The sequence below is a fragment of the Lycium ferocissimum genome, chromosome 12, assembly GCF_029784015.1.
Source record: "Lycium ferocissimum isolate CSIRO_LF1 chromosome 12, AGI_CSIRO_Lferr_CH_V1, whole genome shotgun sequence".
In the NCBI taxonomy this organism is placed as follows: domain Eukaryota; kingdom Viridiplantae; phylum Streptophyta; class Magnoliopsida; order Solanales; family Solanaceae; genus Lycium; species Lycium ferocissimum.
The window spans coordinates 43593385-43618245 of NC_081353.1; the positions used below are offsets into that span (position 1 = coordinate 43593385).

At 34.7% G+C, this 24861-nt stretch overlaps 2 protein-coding genes across 6 annotated transcripts; one reads left to right on the plus strand and one right to left on the minus strand.

The window, feature by feature from the left end:
• Positions 1-400: 400 nt before the first annotated feature.
• LOC132039622 (uncharacterized) lies at positions 401-10619 on the plus strand. Its single transcript, XM_059430120.1, has 6 exons — positions 401-559; positions 1217-1409; positions 2591-2677; positions 2814-3200; positions 9170-9323; positions 9607-10619. The coding sequence occupies exons 1-6, from the start codon at positions 492-494 to the stop codon at positions 10398-10400; spliced, it is 1683 nt and encodes a 560-aa protein (XP_059286103.1). The 5' UTR covers positions 401-491; the 3' UTR covers positions 10401-10619.
• A 1759-nt stretch (positions 10620-12378) lies between these two features.
• On the minus strand, positions 12379-16353 carry LOC132039973 (uncharacterized). 5 transcript variants are annotated; one of them, XM_059430546.1, is made up of 3 exons: positions 16157-16353; positions 14553-15087; positions 12379-13032 (listed from the first exon to the last, which is right to left on the minus strand). In XM_059430546.1, exons 2-3 carry the CDS (start codon positions 14998-15000, stop codon positions 12983-12985), a joined length of 498 nt encoding a protein of 165 aa, XP_059286529.1. In that variant the 5' UTR covers positions 15001-15087; positions 16157-16353; the 3' UTR covers positions 12379-12982. The 5 variants fall into 5 exon arrangements, with proteins under 5 accessions (XP_059286529.1, XP_059286526.1, XP_059286524.1 ...); XM_059430543.1 differs by having other exon boundaries at positions 16172-16352; XM_059430541.1 differs by having other exon boundaries at positions 14553-15121; positions 16172-16352.
• Between the last annotated feature and the right edge of the window lie 8508 nt (positions 16354-24861).

Genomic DNA, 24861 nt, shown 5'->3' on the forward strand with positions numbered 1-24861 from the left:
ATCTGTACTCAATATTTTCATTTTACTGCTCTAAATTGAGAAAAATACTTTCAAATAGCCAAACACAAATTGCTACTATTTTCGTAGCGATTTAGTAGCTCAGTTAGTTTTCTACATGAACTTTCACCTTGTTGGTGAGAATTAGAATTTATGTAATAAAATAATATTTTTTTTTATAAAAAATTACTACTACTATTTTCTAATATTTAAAAAAAAAAAAAAAAATCTAATTAGTTCCATTTGACTGGGACTCTCTCTTCCGTTTCTTTGGCCAAAAAAAACAAAACAGTCCAACACCAAGTCACCAACGCAGTAACGGTCAGACAGTAACCTTAACCTCAAAAACGACATCGTGTGTTCATCGTTGTTAGCATCTTCACTAGGTTTTTGTCTGTTCTCTTTCTTCAATCGATCTAACAGTAAATATCTCTACTTGGAACATGTGATTTTACCCACAGAAATTGAAAGTATTAAGGAAAAAGGGATCCAGAATGTTAGAGAAATCGAAGAAACAGAAGTGTTTTGTCAGTGAAGAAGATATATCCATTCTCTTACAAAGGTCTCTTTGCCTTCTTTTTTTTTTTTTTTTTTTTTTTTTTTTTGTGGGTAGGTTGTGGGGGGCGGGGGGAGGGAGGTGGTGTAAAATTACACTCTGTGTCTATTTTTGAAAATATTTACGCCACGTAGCCATACTTTGTGTATAAACACCCGATTTTTTTTTCCCAACATATTTGTGTATAAACGATTGTTTATACAAGGTTGATAGTTGATACATTATGTATAATGCTTTCCCCCCGGGTGTAATTTGTGCTCTCTCTGTTTTAATTTATTTGTCTGGTTTTGATTTGGCATGGAGTTTAAGGAAGTAAAAAAGACTTTTGAATCATGTGCTGTTAAATTAAAGATATGTATGATGTATCAAAATGGCGTTTAATCATGTGGTCTTAAACATGCCATGTGGACAGTTGGAATCAAAGAGTTGCCAAAAGAGGAAAGATGCATTCTTTTTGAAATAGACTAAAAAAAAAAAAAAGTAAGACAAACAAATTGAAACGGGAGAGTATAATGTTGTATAATATTTTATATTGGGCTACGTGATGTAAATATTTTCAAAAGCTGTATATTTTTGAAAATATCCCCTTTTTTTGTTGCTTTGAGAGTATTGTAGATGAATTAGGTTATTGAAAATTTTGGATATTTTTGGTGATTATTGAAGGTATCCGGCAACGACAGTGCTAGGAGTGTTGCAAGAGGTGGTACAAGTTGCAGATGAGAAAATAGATTGGGATGAATTGGTGAGGAAGTCTACTACTGGGATTAACAATGCAAGAGAGTATCAAATGCTATGGCGGCATTTGGCTTATCGACATGGTTTGCTTGATAAATTAGATGATGGGGCTCAACCTTTGGTAAGTCAATCGCCAAAAAGTTAGTCTTTTTCTACACATTATATGTGGAATGAAAAGGTTCAATAGAGAGGATGGATATAACTGATTCCCATAGCTGAATTAGGTTGTTTGAGATGAACTAGCTCAGCAGTTGTAGGTTTTGTATAATAATCTTTTTCAGTGATAGTAAAAATTTTGAGATAGTAGGGGAAAACCCATATATATTAGTATATTGAAAGTAGAGAACCTACATGAAAATATGGTTCTTGTCAAAAGACAATCATCTCTTTTGAGCCGAGGTCTATCAGAAACAACCTCTCTACCCCACAAAGGTAGGGGTAAGGTCTGGTACATCCTACCCTCCCCTTACCCCACTTGTGGGATTACATTGAGTATGCTGTTGTTGTTGACAAAAGACAATCATCTATTACTGCGGGACCTCGTGGATGATCCAAAAGTTAAGCAAAAATAAAAAGCACTAAGCTTTACTAAGTAATGTTCCCAGTTTAATCCCTTAAGTGGGATCTGGGGAGAGTTATTGTTGTGCTTGTGCGTAGTCTAAATTAATTTTGATAAAATTGGTAAATGTCATGTGTGTTTCAGTGGAGTATGCGTTCATCATATGTTGCTAGTTTTTCAGTCTATAGTATAGAATTGCGTTTTAGCTTGTACCTTGCTGAACTTTAGAGCTGGTGAAAACGTCTTGTATATAGCATTCCCAGCTTGGTATCTATCCTTCAATTCCTTTCTTAGTTGTGTGGCTTCTAAGTTTTGTATCTTGTTAGAAATTTATGCTGCTTGCATCTTTGTGTATGTGTGAATGAAGTTTAACGGATGTATTCATTTTGAAGCTTCACCCTTTGTTCCGATTGGTATACCTATACATATGTGATTAGCTTCAATTATGTTGTCCCTGTGCGGATCTCTTGTTTTGGTGGAGTGTTGTGTACTCAACGAGTGGCACCAAGAAAACAAATTTTTGGTCCCTAATTTAGTGTTTTTTCTTTTTGTTTCTTGTTCCTGATCTTTGTTTGAATCACTAAGTGGCAGTAACTTTAGGGGCATGCATTGATAGCTGATATATGGTGGTCAATGTCTGTTATTTGCTGTGAGATGAAAGATCTACCTTATATCTTGAATCTTATGTTGGTAATTTTCATTTTCATTATTTTATTTCTTGATTTTGTACTTTTTGATGCCAGGATGATGACAGTGATTTAGAATATGAGTTGGAAGCTTTCCCTGCTGTAAGTAGTGAAGCTTCAGCAGAAGCTGCGGCATGTGTGAAGGTAATTTCCTTAAGCAAACATGGTAATTTGTGAGTAACTGTTTGGCTGAACTGCTTGCTTCTTTCATTTACTCTCATTTTGTTCTGCGGATAACCAATTGTCGTTTGGGGGGTGGGATAATTTTGCGCTTGGACAGGTACTAATTGCTTCTGGGGTATCAAATGATGCCAACATGTTAAGTGGTTCAACTGTTGAGGCTCCATTGACTATAAATATACCAAATGGCCAAACATCTAGAACTGGTATGGATAATTCATTCCAAGGTACTTCTATGCATGGGACAAATATTACAGTCCCAGTTGCAGTGCAAAAACAGCCATTGTCAACTGTGGCGGCTGCTGAGGGATTGGATACCAATGGGCCCGCTTGCACCAACGTGGCTCCTCGACGAAAGCGTAAACCCTGGTCAGCAGCAGAAGACTTAGAACTCATTGCTGCGGTCCAAAAATGCGGCGAAGGAAACTGGGCAAACATATTGAAAGGGGATTTTAAGGGAGACAGAACAGCTTCCCAGCTCTCTCAGGTTTTCCTTCGTATATGATTAATAAATCTCTGTCTTTATCAAAATAATGATTAATATATCTATACATATTCTCCAGTTTTAATTACTCTCTCTAGTTAGTAAATGCTTTTATCCTCGTCCTTAATAGGGTTAGCACAAACTTGGTGCTATTTAGCATCGTATTTGGAAACTCTCTTTCTGTTAAGTTTGGTAGGTAAAAATAGTTTTGTTAGATAAAGTTGTTGATCTTTCACTGCTTAGGTTAATCCTTGACTTGGAGGTGAAAGAATGTTTATTTTTTGGGTTTTGTGGGTTGCAGCTCACTAAATTGATCTTATCCAATAATTTACCCCTTTTATTTGCTCCAAAGAGTAAAAAACAGGAAAAATAAATCTATGTGGTGTGAGATTAGGGGCCCCATAGTTTGGGATCACTATTTCTCGATAATCCCCGGTTGTGATGGAGCAGTTATCCTCTCATCTATGTGGTGTGATATTATGGGCCAATTTCAAGAAATTTCTCTGTCAGTTTTATGGTGTAAATGGAGAACTTTATTACTTCTGATGTAGGACTGCTACATTCTTTAGAGGATAATTTTTCCTCCTTTTAACTCCTCAATATCTAATGAAACTTCTTACTAGTCCCTGCTACTAATTTGACCAATCAATCATTTGGGATCACTATTCTCGGTAGTTCCCGATTGTGATGGAGCTGATATCCACTCATCTATGTCGAAATGATGTTATGGGTCAATTTCAAGAATTTTTGTGGCAGTTAAAAAAAATAAATGGGAAACTTTATCCTTGTTCTGATTTAGGACTGTCCATTCCTTAGAGATAATTTTTCCACCTTTTACCTCAATATCTAATGAAACTTCTTTACTGAATCCCTGCTACTAATTTTAACCAAAACCATTGTCTGAAATATTATCTCCCATTAATAGTATCACTTGTTTTTTTTTTTAAAGGGAAAAGGCTCGAATATGCCATCGAACTATCAGAAATGGCTCATTTATGCCCCTCATCAATAGTTTGGCTCATTTATGCCATCGAACTTTCGGAAATGGTTCATTTATGCCACTCATCAATAGTTTGGCTCATTTATGTCATCGCTCGTTACCAAAATGACTCATCCATATCATTTTTCATTAACACCGGTTTTATAATACCAGATATGACACGTGACCTCCAACTAGAAGTCCATTTAATTAAAACAGCCCAATTTTAAATCCCAAATTAATAAAAAATTCGACCCATAAACCTACCCACCCACAATCATAATCTAGTTGGAGGCCACGTGTCATATCTGGTATTGTAAAACCGGCGTTAATGAAAAATGGCATGGATGAGTCATTTTGGTAATGGGCGATGGCATAATGAGCCAAACTATTGATGAGTGACATAAATGAGCCATTTTCGATAGTTCGATGTCAGAAATGAGCCAAACTATTGACGAGTGGCATAGATGAGCCATTTCCGATAGTTCGATGGCATATTTGAGACTTTTCCGTTTTCGAAAAGGAGAAGGGTAACAGTTCCGAATAAAGGTGGTCAATACTTTATGATTTTCCATCAGCTTTTGCATTTTCTTTCTGTTGAAAGAAGATAACTGCCTATATACAAGTCCATTTTATGAATCTATTGAATGTGTACAATGAAATTATTTTGTTGAGTATGCCATACAAGTAAATTCATGCTGTTCCTTTGTACAGAGAGTTGTTCTCTCTGAGTACCATGAATGGTTTGGTTTAACTTGTTATAAGCAATGTGATAGGGCAACTATTAGAATGGTTATGCCGTCCGCAATTATTGTCAGATGTAAGCTCTTTCGGTGCCATTTGGACATACATATTATTTGCCAATGCTATATTATTTGCAAATAAATGTTTGTTTCACAATTTTGTCCATTGTTTCAACTTGAACGTCAAATAGAGAGTTTGAAGTTGAAATAATCATCTGATCAAATTTCATCCAAATTCTACCCGTTGGGGTTCGTTTTTGTTTTTATTTTTTGGGAAGATTTGTCCTTATACTTTTTTGCAATTTATAATTCAACCCAACATTTATTACCACCTAACACTTTCTTCTTGTTTGTTTTATTTGTTTTTTTTTTTTTTTTTTTCTAGAGGAGTTGGACTAGAGTGAAAGGATTGTAATATTGATAAGGAATACATTTGAAGGCTTTGATAAAAACATCAATGTTTAAATTACCAAAGTTGGTTGTTCAGTAACAAAATGTGATAAAGGTTGGGAACCTTTGATAGTTACTGTAAAATATGGGGTATCAGTTATATTTCTGTTTTGTAAAATTACTCCAAGCATTAAATTCATTCCAAATATTTTTGCAAAAAGTGTTATCCAAACACAACTTCGTTTCAAATCAAAACTTCATTAAAGTCATGATTTCGGAACAAATATTTGTAAGTTATGTCCTTTCCAACTAATTGTTTTAGAGTATGTTGCTCGAACCCTCCAAAAATGTTGTCATACCCGTGTAGAATCCTCTAAAAATACACTATTTTGGAGGATCCAACACGCATAAAAAGTACGAGCAACAGGTTTCAGATGCTAAGTAGGAGTTTCATTCTGATCATATCTGCTTAAGCTTTTTTCTTGGTGCAGTATGGTTGATACGTCTTATCAACATAAATACTCTAGAATATATTTAAATGATTAAGAAAGATTTTTGTACCAAATCTGTTCCCATGACCACCATCTTAAAATTGTTAGGTCAATTTCAGTCATAGAGCCCGTTTGGATTAGCTGAATTTAAATAGCTTTTAAGCACCAAGTGCTGGAGCTGAATCTATGAATAAGCAGTTACGTGTTTGGATAGAAGTGTTGGAGCTGAAAATAAGCAGTTAATGTGTTTGGTAAAAATATGCTGATAAGCACTTCTTCTGTTAAAATGACTAAAATACCCTTAAAACTGTTAACACAAAAAAAAAAAAAAAAAAATATTTGATTTGCAAAAAAATAATGCTAAATTGTTCATATATAAATTAGTTTATGTCTAATTCACTTTAAATTCTCAATTGATTAGATAAAATTACTTTTAATAAATGTATGTTACTTATTTAAATAAAATAGTATAAAGATTTGACTAAAATGAACATTTGCTCAATAGCATATAATATTTGACTAGTTTACCACTAATTTTCTTTTGCCAGTGAAGATAATCTGACCCACTTGCTATATGACAGCTATGCTTTTCACTGTAACTAATTAACAAAATACTATGCGGTTAGTTTATGGTATTTGCAACTAGTTGCTATACTCTAAAAAGAGTAGCTATTGTTTTTGTAATTTAAACTTATCTATATAAATCGAATATATCTGGATTGCATGGAGGAGGGTGACAGGGAAGAGAGAAGCAATGGGAAGGAAATGCTAAAGAAAGAAATGGAAAGAAAAAGAGGGGAAAATAATGAATGAAGGGGTAAAGAAAGAAATAGAAGGAGTAGAGCAAAAATATGAATGGAGAAGATGATGCAAAATCTGGGTGTATGCTTGAAAAATCAGAAAGGGACGACAACGAAGAAGGAAAGAATTAACTGGAGTTAGGGATTTGATGTAGTTAAGGGTACTTTAGGGATTATAAGAAAATGCGAGGGACGAAATCGTAAAATACATTGTCAAACTTAAAAGAGCTTTTAAGCTAAAAGCAATAAGTTGGGGTGCCCCAACTTTTGGCTTTTGACTTATTTTAAGCAGTTTTTACTTATTTTAAGCACTTTTTTATTTTGTCAAACGGTCAAAAAAGTTAAAACGACCAGCTTATAAGCCAATCCAAACACCCTCATAATTCTGAAGCTGCATATGTCATGGGGCAATCTTGGGTTGCCGCCTAGGTTTAGGAAAGAATAACCTAAGAAGGATAGACACCTTCCTTATGTAAGGACAACTCAAATACAGTGTAAAACTCTCTGTACATGAATATTGTGAGAAATTAGAATTGAATCTGTCATTTTTCAAATATTTCACTTTTATTCTAATAGATAGATAGAGTTGTATAGTATTCTGTTTCTGGACATCTTTTTTTCACACGAGGATTTTTTTGTAATTTGGTGAAACATCAAGGGGTTCTAGCCCGTAAGGCCGTAATCTTTTAGCATACACATACCCAGAATCTTACCTAATGAGATTATCCCTCAATACAATTTCTTTTTCATTAACAAAGCTCCATAAATATCTTTCCCTACTGCAGTCTGCTTAATCATGTTTTTGCTTGTTCCCTTCGCTTTCATCTTAAGATTTTCCTGTCATTCTGATAAGGTAATGATTTTATTAACTAATAGGACTCTTCCCAGATATAATTAGGGGCTGTTTGGGTTGAGGATAAGGATGTTTAATCCTAGTATAGAATTTGGTAATCCTTATACAACATTTAGTTTCCTGTTTAAAACTCAAAATTACTTATATAATCTCATATAGCTAATACAGTGTTTAGTTACTGTATTAAACTCCACACGAGTCATGTCGAATTTAATTCCGAGTACCAAATGTTGTATTAGCAACACTAACAACCAATATATCAACCAGTATATCATTATTCATGTATAACAAACCTTGCATTATTATTCACCTCATAAACAATCCCTGTATGATAATCTTACATGACTAAAACTTCAAACCAAAAGACCTCTTAGTAACGAAAATTAAAAAAACTTGCAGTATGGTTCTCTACAAGTTGCACAGGCATCTAGACAAACTAGAATTTCATGGATGCACCAAAAATTTACTAAAGCCAAAGACACACAAGTCAGTTTTTGTGGATGGTGCTGAATCTTCTATGGATACAGTGATCAACGTCGGCTACAGTTTAGGATGTGATAGCAGTTGAGCATTCGAATGAGGAGGTGGAGAAAAAGAGCATGGGATTTTTACACCTTTGATTCTCATGAGGATAATTTGAAGAGAAAGGAAGAAAAGAGTTTTTCCATTTGAAGGGATTGAAAATGATTTCACAGAGATGAGAGCTTGTCTTATGTTTTTCTTACCACTTATATCACTAGCACTACTTATTATTATCTTTTCAAATGAAAGTACAAATAATTTTAAGTAGCTTCTTATTGCTTATATTTGAACATATAATGCTTCGGCCAACTCCATTGTCACACTAGGTTTATCAGTGAGGCGTCGGGTCCACCAAATAAAGTGTTAAGACTTGAGTGTTGTTCAAAGCGCACTTGAGACACACTTAAGCCCTGAAATTAGGGGCAGCATGAGTACGTGCTTCACTATTCAATGTGTTTTATCCACCTAATTGACATACTTATTTTACATAATTCACTCAATTGTAATTTTTCAATTCCTTTATCTATATAATTGTTTTTTGTGTGTATAATTATTTTTTCTTGCATTCTCCTTATCAAAAAAATTATTTTTTCTTGCATTCTATATATAAACTTCTCTTCATCTGCGGAGTTATTATCTAAAAAATGTGCTTTAATTGTGTTTTACGATTAAAGCCTCAATGGAACTTGGAGCATTTGGCAGTTTCCATTGACAGAACTGGTGAGACCTTTAGGTTGCAAGCTCCACTGTTCCAAAGTGTTAACAAGATTTGGTATGCAATCATTTATTAACAATTGTGGTGACATTGATGTAAATGGTAAATGGACTAAATTGGTTGTGTACTCATATCTAAGTGTTGTATGTCTTCATTAAAAAAAGTAGTGTTTTCTATATCTTCAACACAGCAGTTTTGTTGTCCTGAAAAGAATCCCCTGCTGATTTTCATGAATAGATAATTGGAGAGAGATAATGGATGTCCGTTGTTATCTAGTATGGTTAGAATGTCTGGGTTTTCCCAGGTCTCCCGGGTTCAAATCCCGGCAACGGAATGAGATGCAAAAGTGTGTATTGGTGTATCTAGCATGGACTAGATGTGAAAAAGTAAATAAGAAGTTGTAAATATTTTGTGTCTGTTGTCAACTTTCATTTTTCATTCTAGATTTACTATGAGATTGTGAATGTTTCTTCGTGCAGAGGTGGGCCATTATTAGGAAGCGAAAGGGGACCGTGGTCGGGAATGGCTCACAGCTTTCAGAGGCTCAGCTTGCAGCTCGTCGCGCTATGTCCCTGGCTCTTAATATGCCTATGGGAGATAAATTGAAATCAACTTGTCCAATTGGCGCTGGCGGTAATTCTCTCAAATCCCATATGATGTAAACATACCTGTAAAAAATATTGCATGTTAATCTCGGAGAAGCAGAAATAACAGTATTAGGAGCTATATCCCTTTCAGCATGATGCTAAGTTATTTGAATGGGTGTCTTGATCAAAAAGTTATTTCGATGGGTGTGGAAAACATAAGGTCTCTTTCCTTCTTAACCTTAAGTATCAGAGGTTAATGCACTCTAACGAGCATTTTAGTTCCATCCTTGCATGCTGCAGTTCTAACTCAGATTATTGTGTTGTTTCAGTGGGGCCAAATTCAGGTGGCGGACCTAGTAACTCTTCGCATCCTGTTACTGCTGACTGTCCATCTGGTGGTGCACAATCCCAGCATCAACAAGACCCGCTATCTTCAAAACCTCGGGTAGTCCCCCAAAAGCCAGCAGCAAAGCCTACTACAAACCCAGATTCAATGATCAAAGTTGCTGCTGTGGCTGCAGGGGCTCGCATTGCAACTGCTTCAAACCCTGCCTCACTGCTGAAGGTAGCACAACCTAAAAATGCCCTCCAAATACCTGGAGGAGCACCTGCAGTCAAATCATCTGTCCCAGGCAGTACAAATGGCTTGCCCAGTAACGTGCACTTTATACGTACCGGCTTGGTGTCCCATTCCGCTGGCCCATCAAATGCCTCACGACCTGGAACTCAGCCAGTGTTGAGCCACTCTTTGAAACCCGCGTCACCCATAGTTCAACATAAACCAGCTGGTAATTCATCCAGACCAAATGCTTCAGCTGAATCCAATGCCCCAACACGTGCTCCAACTGCTAAGCAAGAAGTTCTCCAAAAAATCCAACAAGATCAAACGCCTCCATTAGCCAACCAAGAACTAAAAGAGGACAAACAAGAGGATCGAGATCATGTTCATGCTAATGCTCCAGGCGTTCAGGTTCAAAAAAAGTTAATTAATTTGTCAAGTCGGAAGATAGCCAACAATGATACGAGTGATCCTGGCAATGCACCAGCTAGAACTGAGAATGGGAGTGCTAATGGAGGTGATCCCAGTAAGGAACCACCTAAAACTGAGAATGAGAAAAAATAGAATGGAGTGACTACTAGGTTGGACCAACTTTGTCTGTAAAGTTAGATTCATGTTTGATTAATCTTATCCATCCTTGGGTGGTTTTGCTTTCTTTTTGCCTCTTTAATGTAAATGTGTAGTTTTCTCACGATGCGTTGTCTATAATTAGGTGACAAATTACAATTCTTTGATATTCCCTTTTCTATTGCTGAATAATACCCATGTGTTATTATTTTGTTATCTTGAGATATTTTTGCAAGTGGTGTAGTCTATGTTAAAGAGACTACTACACTAACTAATTTTTTCTTTTCTCTATTGAGTGGGATCACCTGCAAATATGGTCATATTTAGTCCAAAGTGTCGAGGATTTGACTTGTTAGAGAGTGTGTCTTAGTCTCAAGAGGTAGGAAACAAAATTTACTTTTTCTTGTGTTTTCATCTTTTTATATCTTGCCATTTTACCTTTTTTTTTTTTTTTTTCTTTTTTGGAATTCAGAAAGGTAAAATGAAAAGCTAGCTCAACTACGAAGAGCTTCTTCTATTGAGATCTTTGGAGTTTCTCCCTCTTCTTTTACTCTTAACGAAGCAAAATAAATAAAATGAAAAGTTAGCTCAACTGGTGCTCCTTTGTTGTTTTTTTCCATTCTTTTCTTTTGTTTCTGTTAATAACAGCAAAAAGGCAGTTCTTTTAGTGATTATGGCTATCATTTTCTCAAAGTAATGAGAGGGGAACTTTTCCTCCTCTTATCCAAACAAGGTTGTCTTGTTGAAGAATAAATTCTTTAGAAAACTCATGTTTATACCGCGTTTATGTAACCCCAATTAAAAATTTTGAATTTGAAAAAAAATATCTGATTCAAATTTCACACAGAACTTTTGATGTACGAATCTCAGTACTAATCTAAAATAAAAAAGCAGGATATTTGAGAAAATAAAACAAGGATCCCACCACTTAATTCTTTGTTAACACGGAATATCTGTTTTTCTAGTTAGAATGGATTGTTTGCACCATTGCCACACCAAATGATAAAGGGACCTCATTAATGTGTGTGGATTTGTGGCCAACAAAAGTTTCTCTGAACAAAACTCCCATGTCATGTAGTCCTGAAGTTTTTGTTAAGCACATTTGCAAAACCTTTTCATAGAACAAACTGGAATTTTTTCAGGAGAGCAGTAAACTTGGCTTCTGAGGCTTCTGAAATGAACACATTTTAGAACAATTCCATCAAAAAAACTAACTGAAGCCTCAGCAGGTGTAGGGACTAGAATTCAATCTCATGCTATCAAACCTTTGAACACGTATGGTCAATCCCTTAAACAATAGCTCCAATTGAGCCTCGTAGGGATCTAGTAGCTCAGTTGGTTGACTACCTGAAGTTTCATCTTATTGGTGAGGGGTCGAATCCCCACGTTGTAATCCCCTTCTCCAGGGGTGGACCTACCCTTTCTCCAGGGGTGTCAGCATCGCTTTGCCGGAAAATTACATTATATAGATAGGTGAAATTTTTGTTTTATAGGTATATATATCAGTATTGACACTCCTTGACACGAGCTGAAGGTTTAGCACAATTGTTAAGGGGTTGCAAAATTTCCTAAGGTCGCAGTTTCAAACCTGGGTAGCAACATATCTCTATATTTTGACACCCCTTAATATTTATCTCGGCTCCGCCACTACCCTTCCCTATTTCTCCTTCCCCTAAACCCTAGGTAATAATTAAAAAATAATTGTGCTCACAAGTTCGGAACTCGAGGGAGAATGAGCCTATCTCTTTACCTTTGCTCCCCACTTAAAGCCTATGTCGCTCAGACTCTCCAAAAATGTTGCAACACTGTATCGATCCTCAAAAAGACACTACTTTTGAAGGATCCAACAGGCACCCTTCGACATTTTTGAAGAGTCTGAGCAACATAGTTGGAAGCAACTGTTTGTAGCCTTAAATTTCCAAGTATAAATGTTGATAGCAAGAGGGGATTGAGATAGGGAGAAGGGGTGACAGAATTTAGTAGCATGAAACAACATAGATATTATTCTTACAAGTTACAAATAACATTTGAACTTCCCAAATATTTTTCAGTCAGACATACTTTACAAGTGGATTAAACTGCATATTCACAATGCATCATACTTACTGATAACATCAGAAGTACCCAACTATTTTCTCAGAAAGTCACACATACTTAAAAAGAGTTGCAACTGATGAACCTATTCACATATTCACAAATATATATATATACATCAAGGAATATTACAGGAAATAATCATAACCATGCTTCTCAGCTTTCCCGTCTTTTTGCTTTTTCCCTATTTTCCTTCTTTAAAGCATCATTCTTCTCTTCGGCTTCCGGACAGTTCGAACGACAAATTTACACCAATTTTAAAGAGGCAACGTGGAGGTTACACTTCAAATAATTCTGAAAACAGACACAAGGTACCGAGGAGTTACTAGAAATTTCTTATTTTTTTACAGTTAAATTTTTATTTACTCCTAAGTCCATATTTAGGCTGGAAATATACAAAAACAGCTAAGTGTTTGATCCACTGCAACAACGAATCTGGAGAGGCTGCAGAGAAGAAATCAAATCAACTGAGTCAATGCAGCATGTCAGCTATACCGCAAAGATGAGAGCCACTGTTCCATATACTTCTTATTCTCTGCATGTAAAATCCAAAATCATTAAGAACAAAGTACATAGCACATAATTAAGAACTAAGTGATCGAAAGAGTGTACCATTATTTAGTATACATTTCTTTTTGCTTCATCCTTTATCTAAACCGTGCATCATCCAAAAAGGAAAAAAAACTAAACTTGAAGAATGTTCGAAGGAAAGAAAAGGGTCGAAATTGTAATGCTTCCCCAAAAAAGGTTGCCCTACAGAGGAAACGGATTTCAGATTTGCGGATATGTAATGGCCAAGAGCACTCTTCCGATGGCAAGAAGGTTTATATATGTATATCTCAACCAGTTGGCTTGTTAACAATCACATAGATTCTACTCCAAACAAGAAATCAGAATTAAGAACACCTACTAACTGATATGGTGCTAAATACTTCTCAACTGATCGAGTTGTGTAGGACAAAGGACAAGATCTAACTTTAAATTTTCAAAAGGGAAATAAAAAGGAACAAGGTCTGAGTTGTGTAGTACGCAGGATATGGTGCTACATTTGAGTCACGCTAATGTACAACAGGTGAATTATTCCGCAAAAAATGTTAATTATCATCATCAACCCTTACAGAAAATCACCACCAACCCTTGCCCTTTCCAATGAAAAAGATAAGGGGAGAACAGAATCTTGAACTCATTCTAATTTCTCTAAATTGAAGGACCTATAAGAAATATTAAAAAACCATTTATTAACAAGGCCAACGAAAGCAGCCTCATTCAGTCATCACATTGAATGAAAGGCGCATTTGGCAATCATAACATCCTGAGCTTGCATGAGATCTAATAGTATAGTTTCAGCACATTAACAAAGAGGAACGAAGCGAAAAGCAGGAAGGCTCAATTCATCAGGTTCTAATTACAAAACAAGGCTTTCTGTTTAAGTCCTTACTTGTCCCTGTCTGATAGATTTTAGTTATAGTGAGGGGAAGTTGAAAGAACCTTTCAAAGGTAATACTCCATGTGCAGATCAGGTATTTTGCACAAGCATCCAGTTTGTTGCAACATCAATTTACATGTTCCTCATTGAATTACTACTCAGCCATTTGCAGCCTACAATATGATTAACTGAGAGGCCTTTCTATAAGGAGTTCGATATAAAAAGGGCAGTTCAGTGCAGGAAGCATCCCGCGTTTACATAGGGTCCGGGGAAGGGCCGCACCCCAAGGGGTGTGATGTAGGCAGTTGGCTCGAACCCGTGACCTATTGATCACATATACAACTTTACCCTTGTTCCAAGACTTCCCTTCTATAAGGAGTTTGATATATTGCAAATAAATTTGGTTTCATCTTCATATACAATCTGACCTCTCTATAACAGTCATCCTCTATAACAAAATTTCACTATAAAGCCGTGTTTTCTGTGGAACCAATCTTTCATGTTATGTTATATTATATGTTCTTTATAACAACATTTCGCTATAGCAGCCAAAAAGTATCGAAACAAACGACGTCATTATAGAGAGGTTTGACTGTAAAAGGGAAATCGTTCCAGAAATTGACTCTTACCAGAACCATGTATATCCCTGAAGTTTCCAATGGTCTGCATAAACTTGTCTTGCGCATTATCTTCCAAATTTGCGCGCCCACGTCCATAGCAAGGAACTAGCACAGCAAAGCTATCATCATCACTCTGGAATCCAGGTCCATGAGGCTCCAACCATCCAACGGACCAGTCCGAATCATCAGACTCGGACCCTGAAACACATCCGCCATCCGATGGCACAAGAACAATATCATACTCCCTATCAACCTTCCGCTCCTCTCGACTCTCCCATTTTCGCTTAACCTTTCTAGATGAAGGGGCCATATTCCTTCTCCTATCAAGACTTAACTTCAGAGTATCCAATTCCAATGAATCAGGTGATGAATTTACAGAAGTCCCTTTAGAGATTTTAGGTTCTTGATGCTTTCCACTCCAAAGCCACCATGACAAAGGGGTATATGCCAAGGCCATTTCTTTAGTCAATCAAGTAAATTTTTGGATCCAAGATAGAATCAAAACAAAAATACAGGTAGATACAATGAATCAGGATTTTGGAACCTGAAAATAATTGTAATGTATGGGCTATTTGTTCCTGTACCAAAGAAATTCAGATAGTAAGCAGAATGAATACAATTAAAATGATACAAACACTATTAAGACAGCAAGAAACTGTTTTTTTTTTTCTTCTACGTTGTTTAATTTTCAATACAGCAAGAACCTAGAGTGTTTTAGCACCTTTAATCTTAAATAATAACTATGGAATATAAATAAGTCCATTCATTATGGCCCATAATGTTGCCATCTTTCTTATTTTCTACCTAAAAATTATTTTAAAAAAATTCAACTTCTTCCTTTTTTCCTCATTTCCTTTTCTAGGTTCTTATAGCAATAAACCAATCAAATTATGTTCAAAGATATAAAGAAATTGACAGCCACTAATACAATAGGTCATGATAGAAACTAGTACCAGATACAAAGCAGGTACAAGAAAAAAGGACAACAAACAAATCAAGAATCAGTACTTATTCTTCACAGAAAGAAGAACAAAACAAAACATGGCTTTGCAATTTTAGCTTAGCAAAGCTCTTAATAAATAAAATAAAAACTAATATCTTTAAAAAAAATAAAAATGAATCCATTAAAAAAGAAAGAAACTTTTTAAAAACCCAGTACTATTTCTCAAAGAAAAAAAAAACATAGCTTTGCAATTAGATAAAAATCTTCATAACATTAAAAAAAAACTTTTAATAAATGACCCATCCAAAAAGAAAGCAACTTTTTTAGAAACCCAGTATTACTTCTCAAAGAAAAAAAATCATAGCTTTACAATTAGCTAAAAATCTTCATAAAATAAACAAAAAATAATATCTTTAAAGAAAATGAAATCCAACAAAAAGGAAAGCAACTTTTTTAGAAACTCACTACTATTTATCAAAGAAACAAAAATAATACTATCTTTTAAAAATGAATCTAACAAAAAAGAGAGCAACTTTATGATAGTTCAAATATGGGTATCTAAAAAAGAACCTTAAATTTTCCTTCTAATATCAAACTTCATTAATTGATATTAAAGAGAAAAAAAAAAAAAAAAAAAAACAGAACTCTTAATGCATATAGAAATACTTACACCAATATATATTACCTTGCAAACTCAAAATATTGAAGATCAAAGTACTGCCAAGCTTGAATTTACATATAATTCTAAAAAGGGTATTTTTTTTTATTTTTTTTTCAATATGAGGATATTATTAGAGAGAAAAAGAAAAAGACATAGCAAGTTTTTTTTAACAAGCTTTATGATAGTTTCTTTCAAGAATTCAACCACCAAACATAGTAAGCTTAATTCTGAATTTAGAAAGAGCATTTATGAGAAAATGACAAAAAGGCCCTTTATTTGGGGCAGGCTCAAAATAGTCCAACACTATGCTCTGAACAGTTTTGATCTTTTAAGTTAGCTACAAGTGAGCATTTTTTGTCTCTGTTAAATTTGATGAGAACTAGGGAAAACAGATTAAACCATAAACACCAAGAAAGTCTCATCAAATTCTAAAAGTCGGCATACAAATCACTGTACTAGACACTAAAAAATAGAATGAATATAGTTGAAACATCACATAAAGAAGTGTACCAGACTCTAAAAATAGAGTAACAATAGCAAAAATCATACATCCAAATGTGAGTTCCCGCTAAATTTTTTTTTTTCAAAGGCCCCGTTAAATGCAACAGACATAGTTTATTAAATATATGACGAAGACAAAAATGGCTCATTTCTTACAAATTTAAAGTATCCAAATTGTTAAGAGCATACTTTAGGGGTTATGTTGAACATATCAAAATTATAAGAGACCATTTTTGACATTTTGTCTAGCAATTATAGCCTGCTTTAAGGTTCAGGTGAAGATAGCAGAACTTGATATTCTGTTTGGGCAAACTCATTTTAAGATTTAACCTGAGGGTAATTATGGAATTCTAAAAAGTGTGTGTGATTTTTTATTTTTTTGATTCTTTTATTGTTTATGATTGGTGGTAAAGCAACTGAAGAAAGATAAGTTTTCAAAAAGGGACTGCCAGGTCAGATAGGTGTGACACGTTGGCAGTGGGTCCCAGGAGCTAAGATAACCTGGCTAGTCAATTTCTTTTGTGTGTGTGGTCCAAGTAATTGGCCACTTGTTAGCCAATTGGTTAATATCTTAGTTGTACCAAGAAAATAAACAAAATATTCATCTGTTTAAAAAAAGAATGAAAAATATTAGCTTTTAGAATTTTTGGTCTTAATTTGGATATTGGATTTAATTTTTCTAATTAAAAGATTTGTACAAATTAAAACAACTTAGCAGTACCATAAATTACAATTTTTTTATAATAAAAATATTTTGTATGCAAAAGTCATGGTCAAGAAAAATACTTTTGACTTAGTAATTGTATCGTATAAGGTATACTTGATTAAGCAGAATGTCTTGGTTGTTTGCCTAGAAATGGGAGAGGTAAATCAAGTTTACTTGAGGACAAAACAAATATCTTTTGGTATAATCATTCGGTATTCGAAATTTTATTGACTCCATTAATTCGAATTTGCTCCAAGTAAAGTTCATTTTGAAGGTTAAGTTTTCACTATTAGAATTTTTTTATTTTTTATTTTCAAGGCTCGAATTCAAAACTTTTAATTAAAGATGGAGAAATTCAATTTATCCCACCGCAACCTATGGTAGGACAACAAAAATTGCTTGAGTGCAATTTAAACTATACATCTAGTTGTTGTTGGCCACACCTTTTTGAAAATGTGTCCGTGTTTGCATAATAAATAAATGTATCTAGTTGTTAGATTGGTTAAAGCACATCAATGGACAAAGACAATTCTATCAAGACAGTTTGACATTTGGCTAATTAGCTTTAAAATGACTATGCTACCTTGATTAGAGTTAATCTCCAAAAGAAAATAGACCAATGTTACTTAGGATTTGTTAGCTGTTCTTTTAAATAATAATAAAGTTGTATTTCCCTATTTTAAACCTTCTCTTCCTTTTGAAAACAATGAGAAGAGAAAATGTTGAATTTTTGTCTTCATTCCAAGAACTAAAATCGCCCCCTTTGTATAGTTATATTTTGGTAAATAAGCTGGTTGATTCTCCTATAAAATATCTTTTGGTGAAAAATCCTAGTTATTTAGTTAAAATATATCAGTTTTTACAAAGAATTTGATCATGTTATACGTAATTTAGTAAGAAAGACAATCTATTTTTGAAAAGAAGGAAGACAAAATACAAATTAGCCCACCTATTTGACTTCATAAAATCTTTTTATTTTTTAGTAATATTGTAACTTTTTTCACATGTTTTAAAAGGGGTTGAGTTAAATAAAAGAATGGAAAAAGAGACTTGTGACTTTATGTTAATTAAATCTGCCACGCAAAACGTACAGTAAAAGTCTACCATGGAGATTCATGTACCTCTGCTAGAAGTTTATCTAACACTAACACCTTCCTCGAAAATTACTCGTGATTCATTGGAATAGACTCTCATATAAATATCTAGGGTAAATAAATAGCAAGAAAATTAATGAATATGATGACAAACATCATTCCAAACAAAAGGGGATGTGTTTGTAAAATATTTGCGGCTTAGTGGGGTTCAATATTTCCTTCCAATTTCATCAGCTAGGATTAGGACAAGAACATGATAAGGACAAAAAGGCAAAACGGGTTTTAAGATTGGTTAAAAATTGACCCCTGTGCTTCTACAAGAACTAGCTTTCAATTTTTCATCTTTAAGTAATCGATATCTGAAATTTACTAACCCGATTAAGTCGCTATAAATCGGCTAAACCCATCAAAAGGGATAAGCGCAACTCTACCAAGACATTTCTTATTTCTAGAATACGATTTGAACCTTTTGTTAAACTTCCAAAATTTATCATTTTTGAAAAGTGTTTTTTGTTAAAAGTATGTTTTCTAAAGATATTTTTGTAAAAATAGTCGTTTATGTTTGACTAATCAATTTGAAAAATACTTGTGCTTGACCGAGGTTCCAAATGTGCTTATGAAGAAAAATGACTTTTTTTAACTTCTGAAAAAAATTCCGCTACTCACAAAAATATCATCTTTTGCTTAAAAACTTTGGCAAACAATTTATTTCTCTAAAATAAGTTTTTTTTTTTTTTTCTTAAACAATACTTTTAGCATAAACTTGGCAAGGCTTAAAAAAAAAAAAATCAAGTATTTCTTCACACTCATTGAAGGTTAAAATTTAGCTTGTGCTCAATCATTCATGGCATATGGACTAATGTGCCTCCCAATAGGTGCACATGGCCAGTTTTGGTTTTGATGGGGACAAACCAACAAATACTAATTAGCCATTTTTTTTAGCACCACCGACTGGTTTGATAGGAATTATATTTATTACTTCTTTTTTAGCCTTTTGAAAATGTGGCCTAGATTCATTCTGGTTTTCCAAGGCAAGCAAGCTTAAAAAAGTTTTCCTATCAATCATAAAAAATATGGACCAATATTATCTAAGAACGTAACTATATAGAGAGATTGAGAGTTCTTAACGCGCTTAGACGTTTGACAATTTAAGTTGCGTTATTTGCTATATAAAAAGACTAAAAATTTGAAACACATTTGTTGGCATCACATGAGGGGATTTATAAGAATATACATTCACAACGTGTCTATTTCAACTTTATTGGCATCTTAATAAAGGGTGGTTTATAGGAATGACTTTCATAACGAGTCTTGAATTTTTAGCCCCACTTAATAAAAAAATTAAAAATAACCTTCGTTTAAGAAAAATCAATTTGGCACAACGTTTGTTGCCGATTGTGCTTAAGTTAGGGTTATAAGTTAGTTTTGCTTATGAGATACGAGTTCGAGACATTTCAATAAGTAGGTCACAAGTTCTGTCTCAAAAGCCAAAATAGTGTGTTGCTCGGTCACAAGTTATGACGTGTGGCAAGAATTGATAATGTTATTTTATATGTATCGCGTTAAATTGGTCACACGTATATTGACCAAAGTTGTTTGTATTTTTCATTACTTTTTCCTCCACTTAATGAAGAATAATTCTTAAAATTCACAAAATAATAATATTCCTGTTGTAAATAGTCAAAGTAAATAGTAGTAAAAGAATGGATGCCCATGTTGTTCAGGACAACCCATACTATAAGAGAATGGATGCCCATGTTGTTCAGGACAACCCATAAGAGAATGGATGCCCATGTTGTTCAGGACAACCCATATCCCTTACTATTTGATGTTGTGTACAAGTTACCTACTTTACTTTTTGTCCTATAAATTGCATTGTATTCGATGGAAAGTTGAAATACAATTGAAAGAAACAAAAGGCAGCTCTCTTATTTGCTTCTACCATTACTCCCTTTCTCTTTATATTTTAAAGCTTTGTTAATTGTGTTTTTGCTATATCGCTATTAATTCATAACACGTTATCGGACGATGCTCTAACCAAACACTTATCTCTACTAAGTTAAATCTTATTAAGGTATGTGCTACATCCATTTACTTTTAACAGATACAAAAAAAAAAAAAAAATGATATTAATCTGTTCGGTACTACTATGTTGATAAGCTATATTACTAGTTCAGATCTTTATATATGTTGATAAAGAAAACAAGTATTCTGCTTGTTTGCATTAAAAGAACAACATGTGATGTTGTTTTAATAATTTACGTGTGCACAGTACTATATACTATTCTTAATCTCTAGGACAATGTATTTAAGACTTACCTGGACAAGAAATAATATTTGTGACACAACATACAAATGAAGCTCTTTAGATTTTAAAGAAAAAAAAAATGATACAGTAGATTTAATAATTGACGAAAAAAAAAAAAATTATCTTCTCTAATCCCTTCTGTTGCTTTTTATTATTTTAGTTTAACATGTTTCGTATATTTATACAAATATTATATGTGACTTTCTTTTAGCAAGTATAATATTCCATGGAACCTTATGCTACTGTTTGAAAAAAAAAAAAAGGGTTATTGGCTTATGGAAATAAAGATATTGTTTTGAGATTGTGTTGTTTTATTATCTCTAACTTATTTATCTTCTATGATAGCTTCACTATGTCGAATTTATCAAAACTTGAGTTTGTGGCACTTGACATCACTGGAAAGAATTACTCAAAGTTTTGGGTGCTCGATCTGAAATTCACCTTGACGCTAAAGGTCTTGGTGTCACTATTACCTGGGTAATGCAAAGATCGAGCAGACAAAGCAAAAGCTATGATCTTCCTTCGTCATCATCCGGATGAAGGTTTGAAGGCCGAATATTTGACGCTGAAAGATCCACTTGAATCAGGATGTGCTGAAGGAAAGGTATGACCACCTTAAGGCAACGGTATTGCCGAGGGCTCGTTATGAGTGGATTCACTTACGGTTACAGGATTTTAAAACTGTATGTGATTATAACTCTGCTGTATGTAGAATTACTTCCCAATTAAAATTATGCGGGGAAAATGTAAAAGATGAGGATATGTTGGAAAAGACTCTTACGACATTTCATGCCTCTAATTTGGTACTACAGCAGCAATACCGTGAAAGGGGATTTAAAAAACATTCTGATTTGATCTCATGCCTCCTTGTGGCTGAGCAACATAACACCCTTCTGTTGAAAAATCATGAAGCCCGTCCCCCAGGAACTGCTCCATTCCCAGAAGTGAATGTGGTAGCGGTAAATGGCCAGCCTGAAAGAAGACAAAATAATAATAATCGGGGCCATAATAATGTGCGTGGGCGTGGCAAGGCAAGGGACGATATAATAATCGTGGTGGTGGTCACCGAGTAAAAGGGTGAACAATATGGGTTCTCAGAGCAATCATTCTAGAGGCAACTGTCATCGTTGTGGTATGAAAGGCCACTGGAAAAATGAATGTCGGGCGCCTGAGCATTTTGCTAGGCTTTATCAAAATTCCTTCAAAAGAAAGGCAAATATAGGTGGTGCCTCTTCTGTTAATGCCCAGGTTGAGTCACACTTGACTTTCAACAATGATGCTGAGGCAGGGCCTTCACATAAATATGATGCTGCTGAAGCAAATATGGCTTTGAAGGATGATGATTTTGATGGCCTCAATGATATTACTCATTTGGAAGTTGAAGACTTCTTTGGGGATCAAAACTAAAGTTTGATCATTTGGGTCGGGGAATGAATTATGTTGTTGTTCTTATCTATGTGTTTTTAATTATTATGTTCTTCCTTATGTTGTTTTTATTTTTCAAGAAGTACTTAAGTTTTACTCGTTTCTATGTTCTTACGATGTACTTTTATTTTATGAAGATAAATAAAATTCCTCGCCTTCAATTGGATCCAAGATGAGTAATGGAGATATGTGCCTTCTGGATAGTGCTACAACTCACACTATACTAAGAGAAAAGAAATATTTCTCTCATTTGGTTATGAAAAAGGCCTATGTCAATACAATATCTGGTAGTACAAAATTAATTGAGGGCTCTGGAAGAGCGGCCTTATTACTACCTGGAGGAACAATATTGGCCATTAATAATGCATTGTATCGTAGTAAGTCTCAAAAAAACTTGTTGAGTTTCAAGGTTATTCGCCAAAATGGCTATCATGTCGAGACTGCCAATGAAGGAAATGTTGAATATCTTTATATTACTACAATAAAAGCGGGGAAAATTTGTGCAAGAAAGATTACCCGCACTTTCTTCCGGGTCAGTACTATACAAGTATTGGTGTTGTTGAAGAAACACATGTCATAGTAAACAAAAAAATTATTTATTCTAATGATGTTATCATTTGGCATGACCGGTTGGGCCATCCCGGTTATAATATGATGCGCAAAATAATTGAGAATTTAAATGGGCATACTTTGAAGAACCAAAAGATACTTCAATCAAGGGAATTCTCTTGTGTTGCTTGTTCTCAAGGAAAATTGGTTATTAAACCATCGGAATTAAGGTTGGGATTGAATCCTCGCATTTCCCCGGAACGTATACAGGGTGATATATGTGGACCAATTCACCCTCCATGTGGACCATTCAAATATTATATGGTCTTGGTAGATGCATCTACAAGATGGTCACATGTGTGCTTATTATCAACTCGCAATATGGCATTTGCGAGATTGTTGGCTCAAATAATAAGGTTAAGAGCACAATTTCCAGATTATGCAATAAAGACAATCCGTCTTGATAATGCTGGTGAGTTTACATCTCAAGCTTTTAATGATTATTGTATGGCCACTGGAATAACAGTTGAACATCCAGTTGCCCATGTTCATACTCAAAATGGTCTAGCAGAATCATTGATTAAGCGCCTCCAATTAATAGCTAGACCATTGCTAATGAGGACGAAACTTCCTGTTTCAGATGGGGCATGCTATTCTGCATGCAAGCGAGCGCTTGATTTCGCGCATAAGACCAACCAGCTTATCATGAATTCTCCCCATTACAATTGGCTTTTGGCCGAGCCAAATATTTCCCATCTCGACCTTTGACGTGCGGTATATGTTCCAATTTCTCCACTACAACGCACAAAGATGGGCCCCCTAAAGAAGGTTGGGGATATATGTTGGGTATGAATCTCCTTCCATTATAAAATATTTGGAACCTATGACTGGAGATTTATTTACGGCAAGATTTGCTGATTGTCATTTTAATGAATCAGTATACCCAACATTAGGGACAGAAAAGAAGCGGCTGGAAAAGAGATAGACTGGAATGCATTATCACTATCTCATTTAGATCCTCGAACAAATCAATGTGAACAAGAGGTTCAAAAGATGATTTATTTGCAAAATGTTGCAAATCAACTGCCGGATGCATTTACTAACCTTCCGAGGATCACAAAATCGCATATTCCAGCTGCAAATACTCCAGTTCGAGTTGATGTCCCGGTAGGACAAATGGTTAATGCAAATGAGTCTAGGCCACATCTCAAACGTGGTAGACCAATCGGTTCTAAGGATAAAAATCCTCGAAAAAGAAAGGGAGTGAATGATCAAAATGATCATCATATGGAGGCAATTGCTCAAAAAGAGCCTCGAGATATAACAAATGATAAGACCACAGAGAAGGTCCAGGTACCTGTAAACATTGAGAATGATGAAATCTCAATAAGTTATATCTCGACGGGAAAAAGGTGGAACCGAAATGATATTGTGGTCGACAATACTTTTGCCTATAATGTTGCTGTTGAAATAATGCAACAAGATGAGAATCTTGAGCCAAAATCTATTGATGAATGTAGACAGAGAAATGATTGGCCAAAATGGAAAGACGCAATTCAAGCGAGCACTGACTTCACTTGAAAAACGTGAAGTTTTCGGATCGCAGTCCGAACACCTCGAAGATGTCAAACCAATAGGTACAAATGGGTGTTTGTGCGAAAACGAAATGAAAAAGGTGAAGTCGTAAGACATAAAGCACGGCTTGTGGCACAAGGATTTTCGCAAAGGTCTGGCATTGATTATGTGGAGACATATTCTCCTGTGGTGGATGCAATTACCTTCAGGTATCTAATAAATCTAGCAGTTCGTGAAAAACTTGATATGCGGTTGATGGATGTTGTCACAGCCTATTTATATGGCTCATTAGACCACGACATTTTTATAAAAATCCTCGAAGGATTCAAAGTACACGAAGCATAAAAATTCACGAGAAACTTGTTCAATAAAGCTTCGTAAATCCTTATATGGATTGAAACAATCGTATGGATGTGGTACAATCGCCTTAGCGAATTTTTTACAAAGGAAGGATATAAAAGTGATCCTATTTGTCCTTGTGTTTTTATGAAAAGGTCCGGATCCGAATTTGTCATAATTGCCGTATATGTTGATGACTTGAATATTATCGAACTCC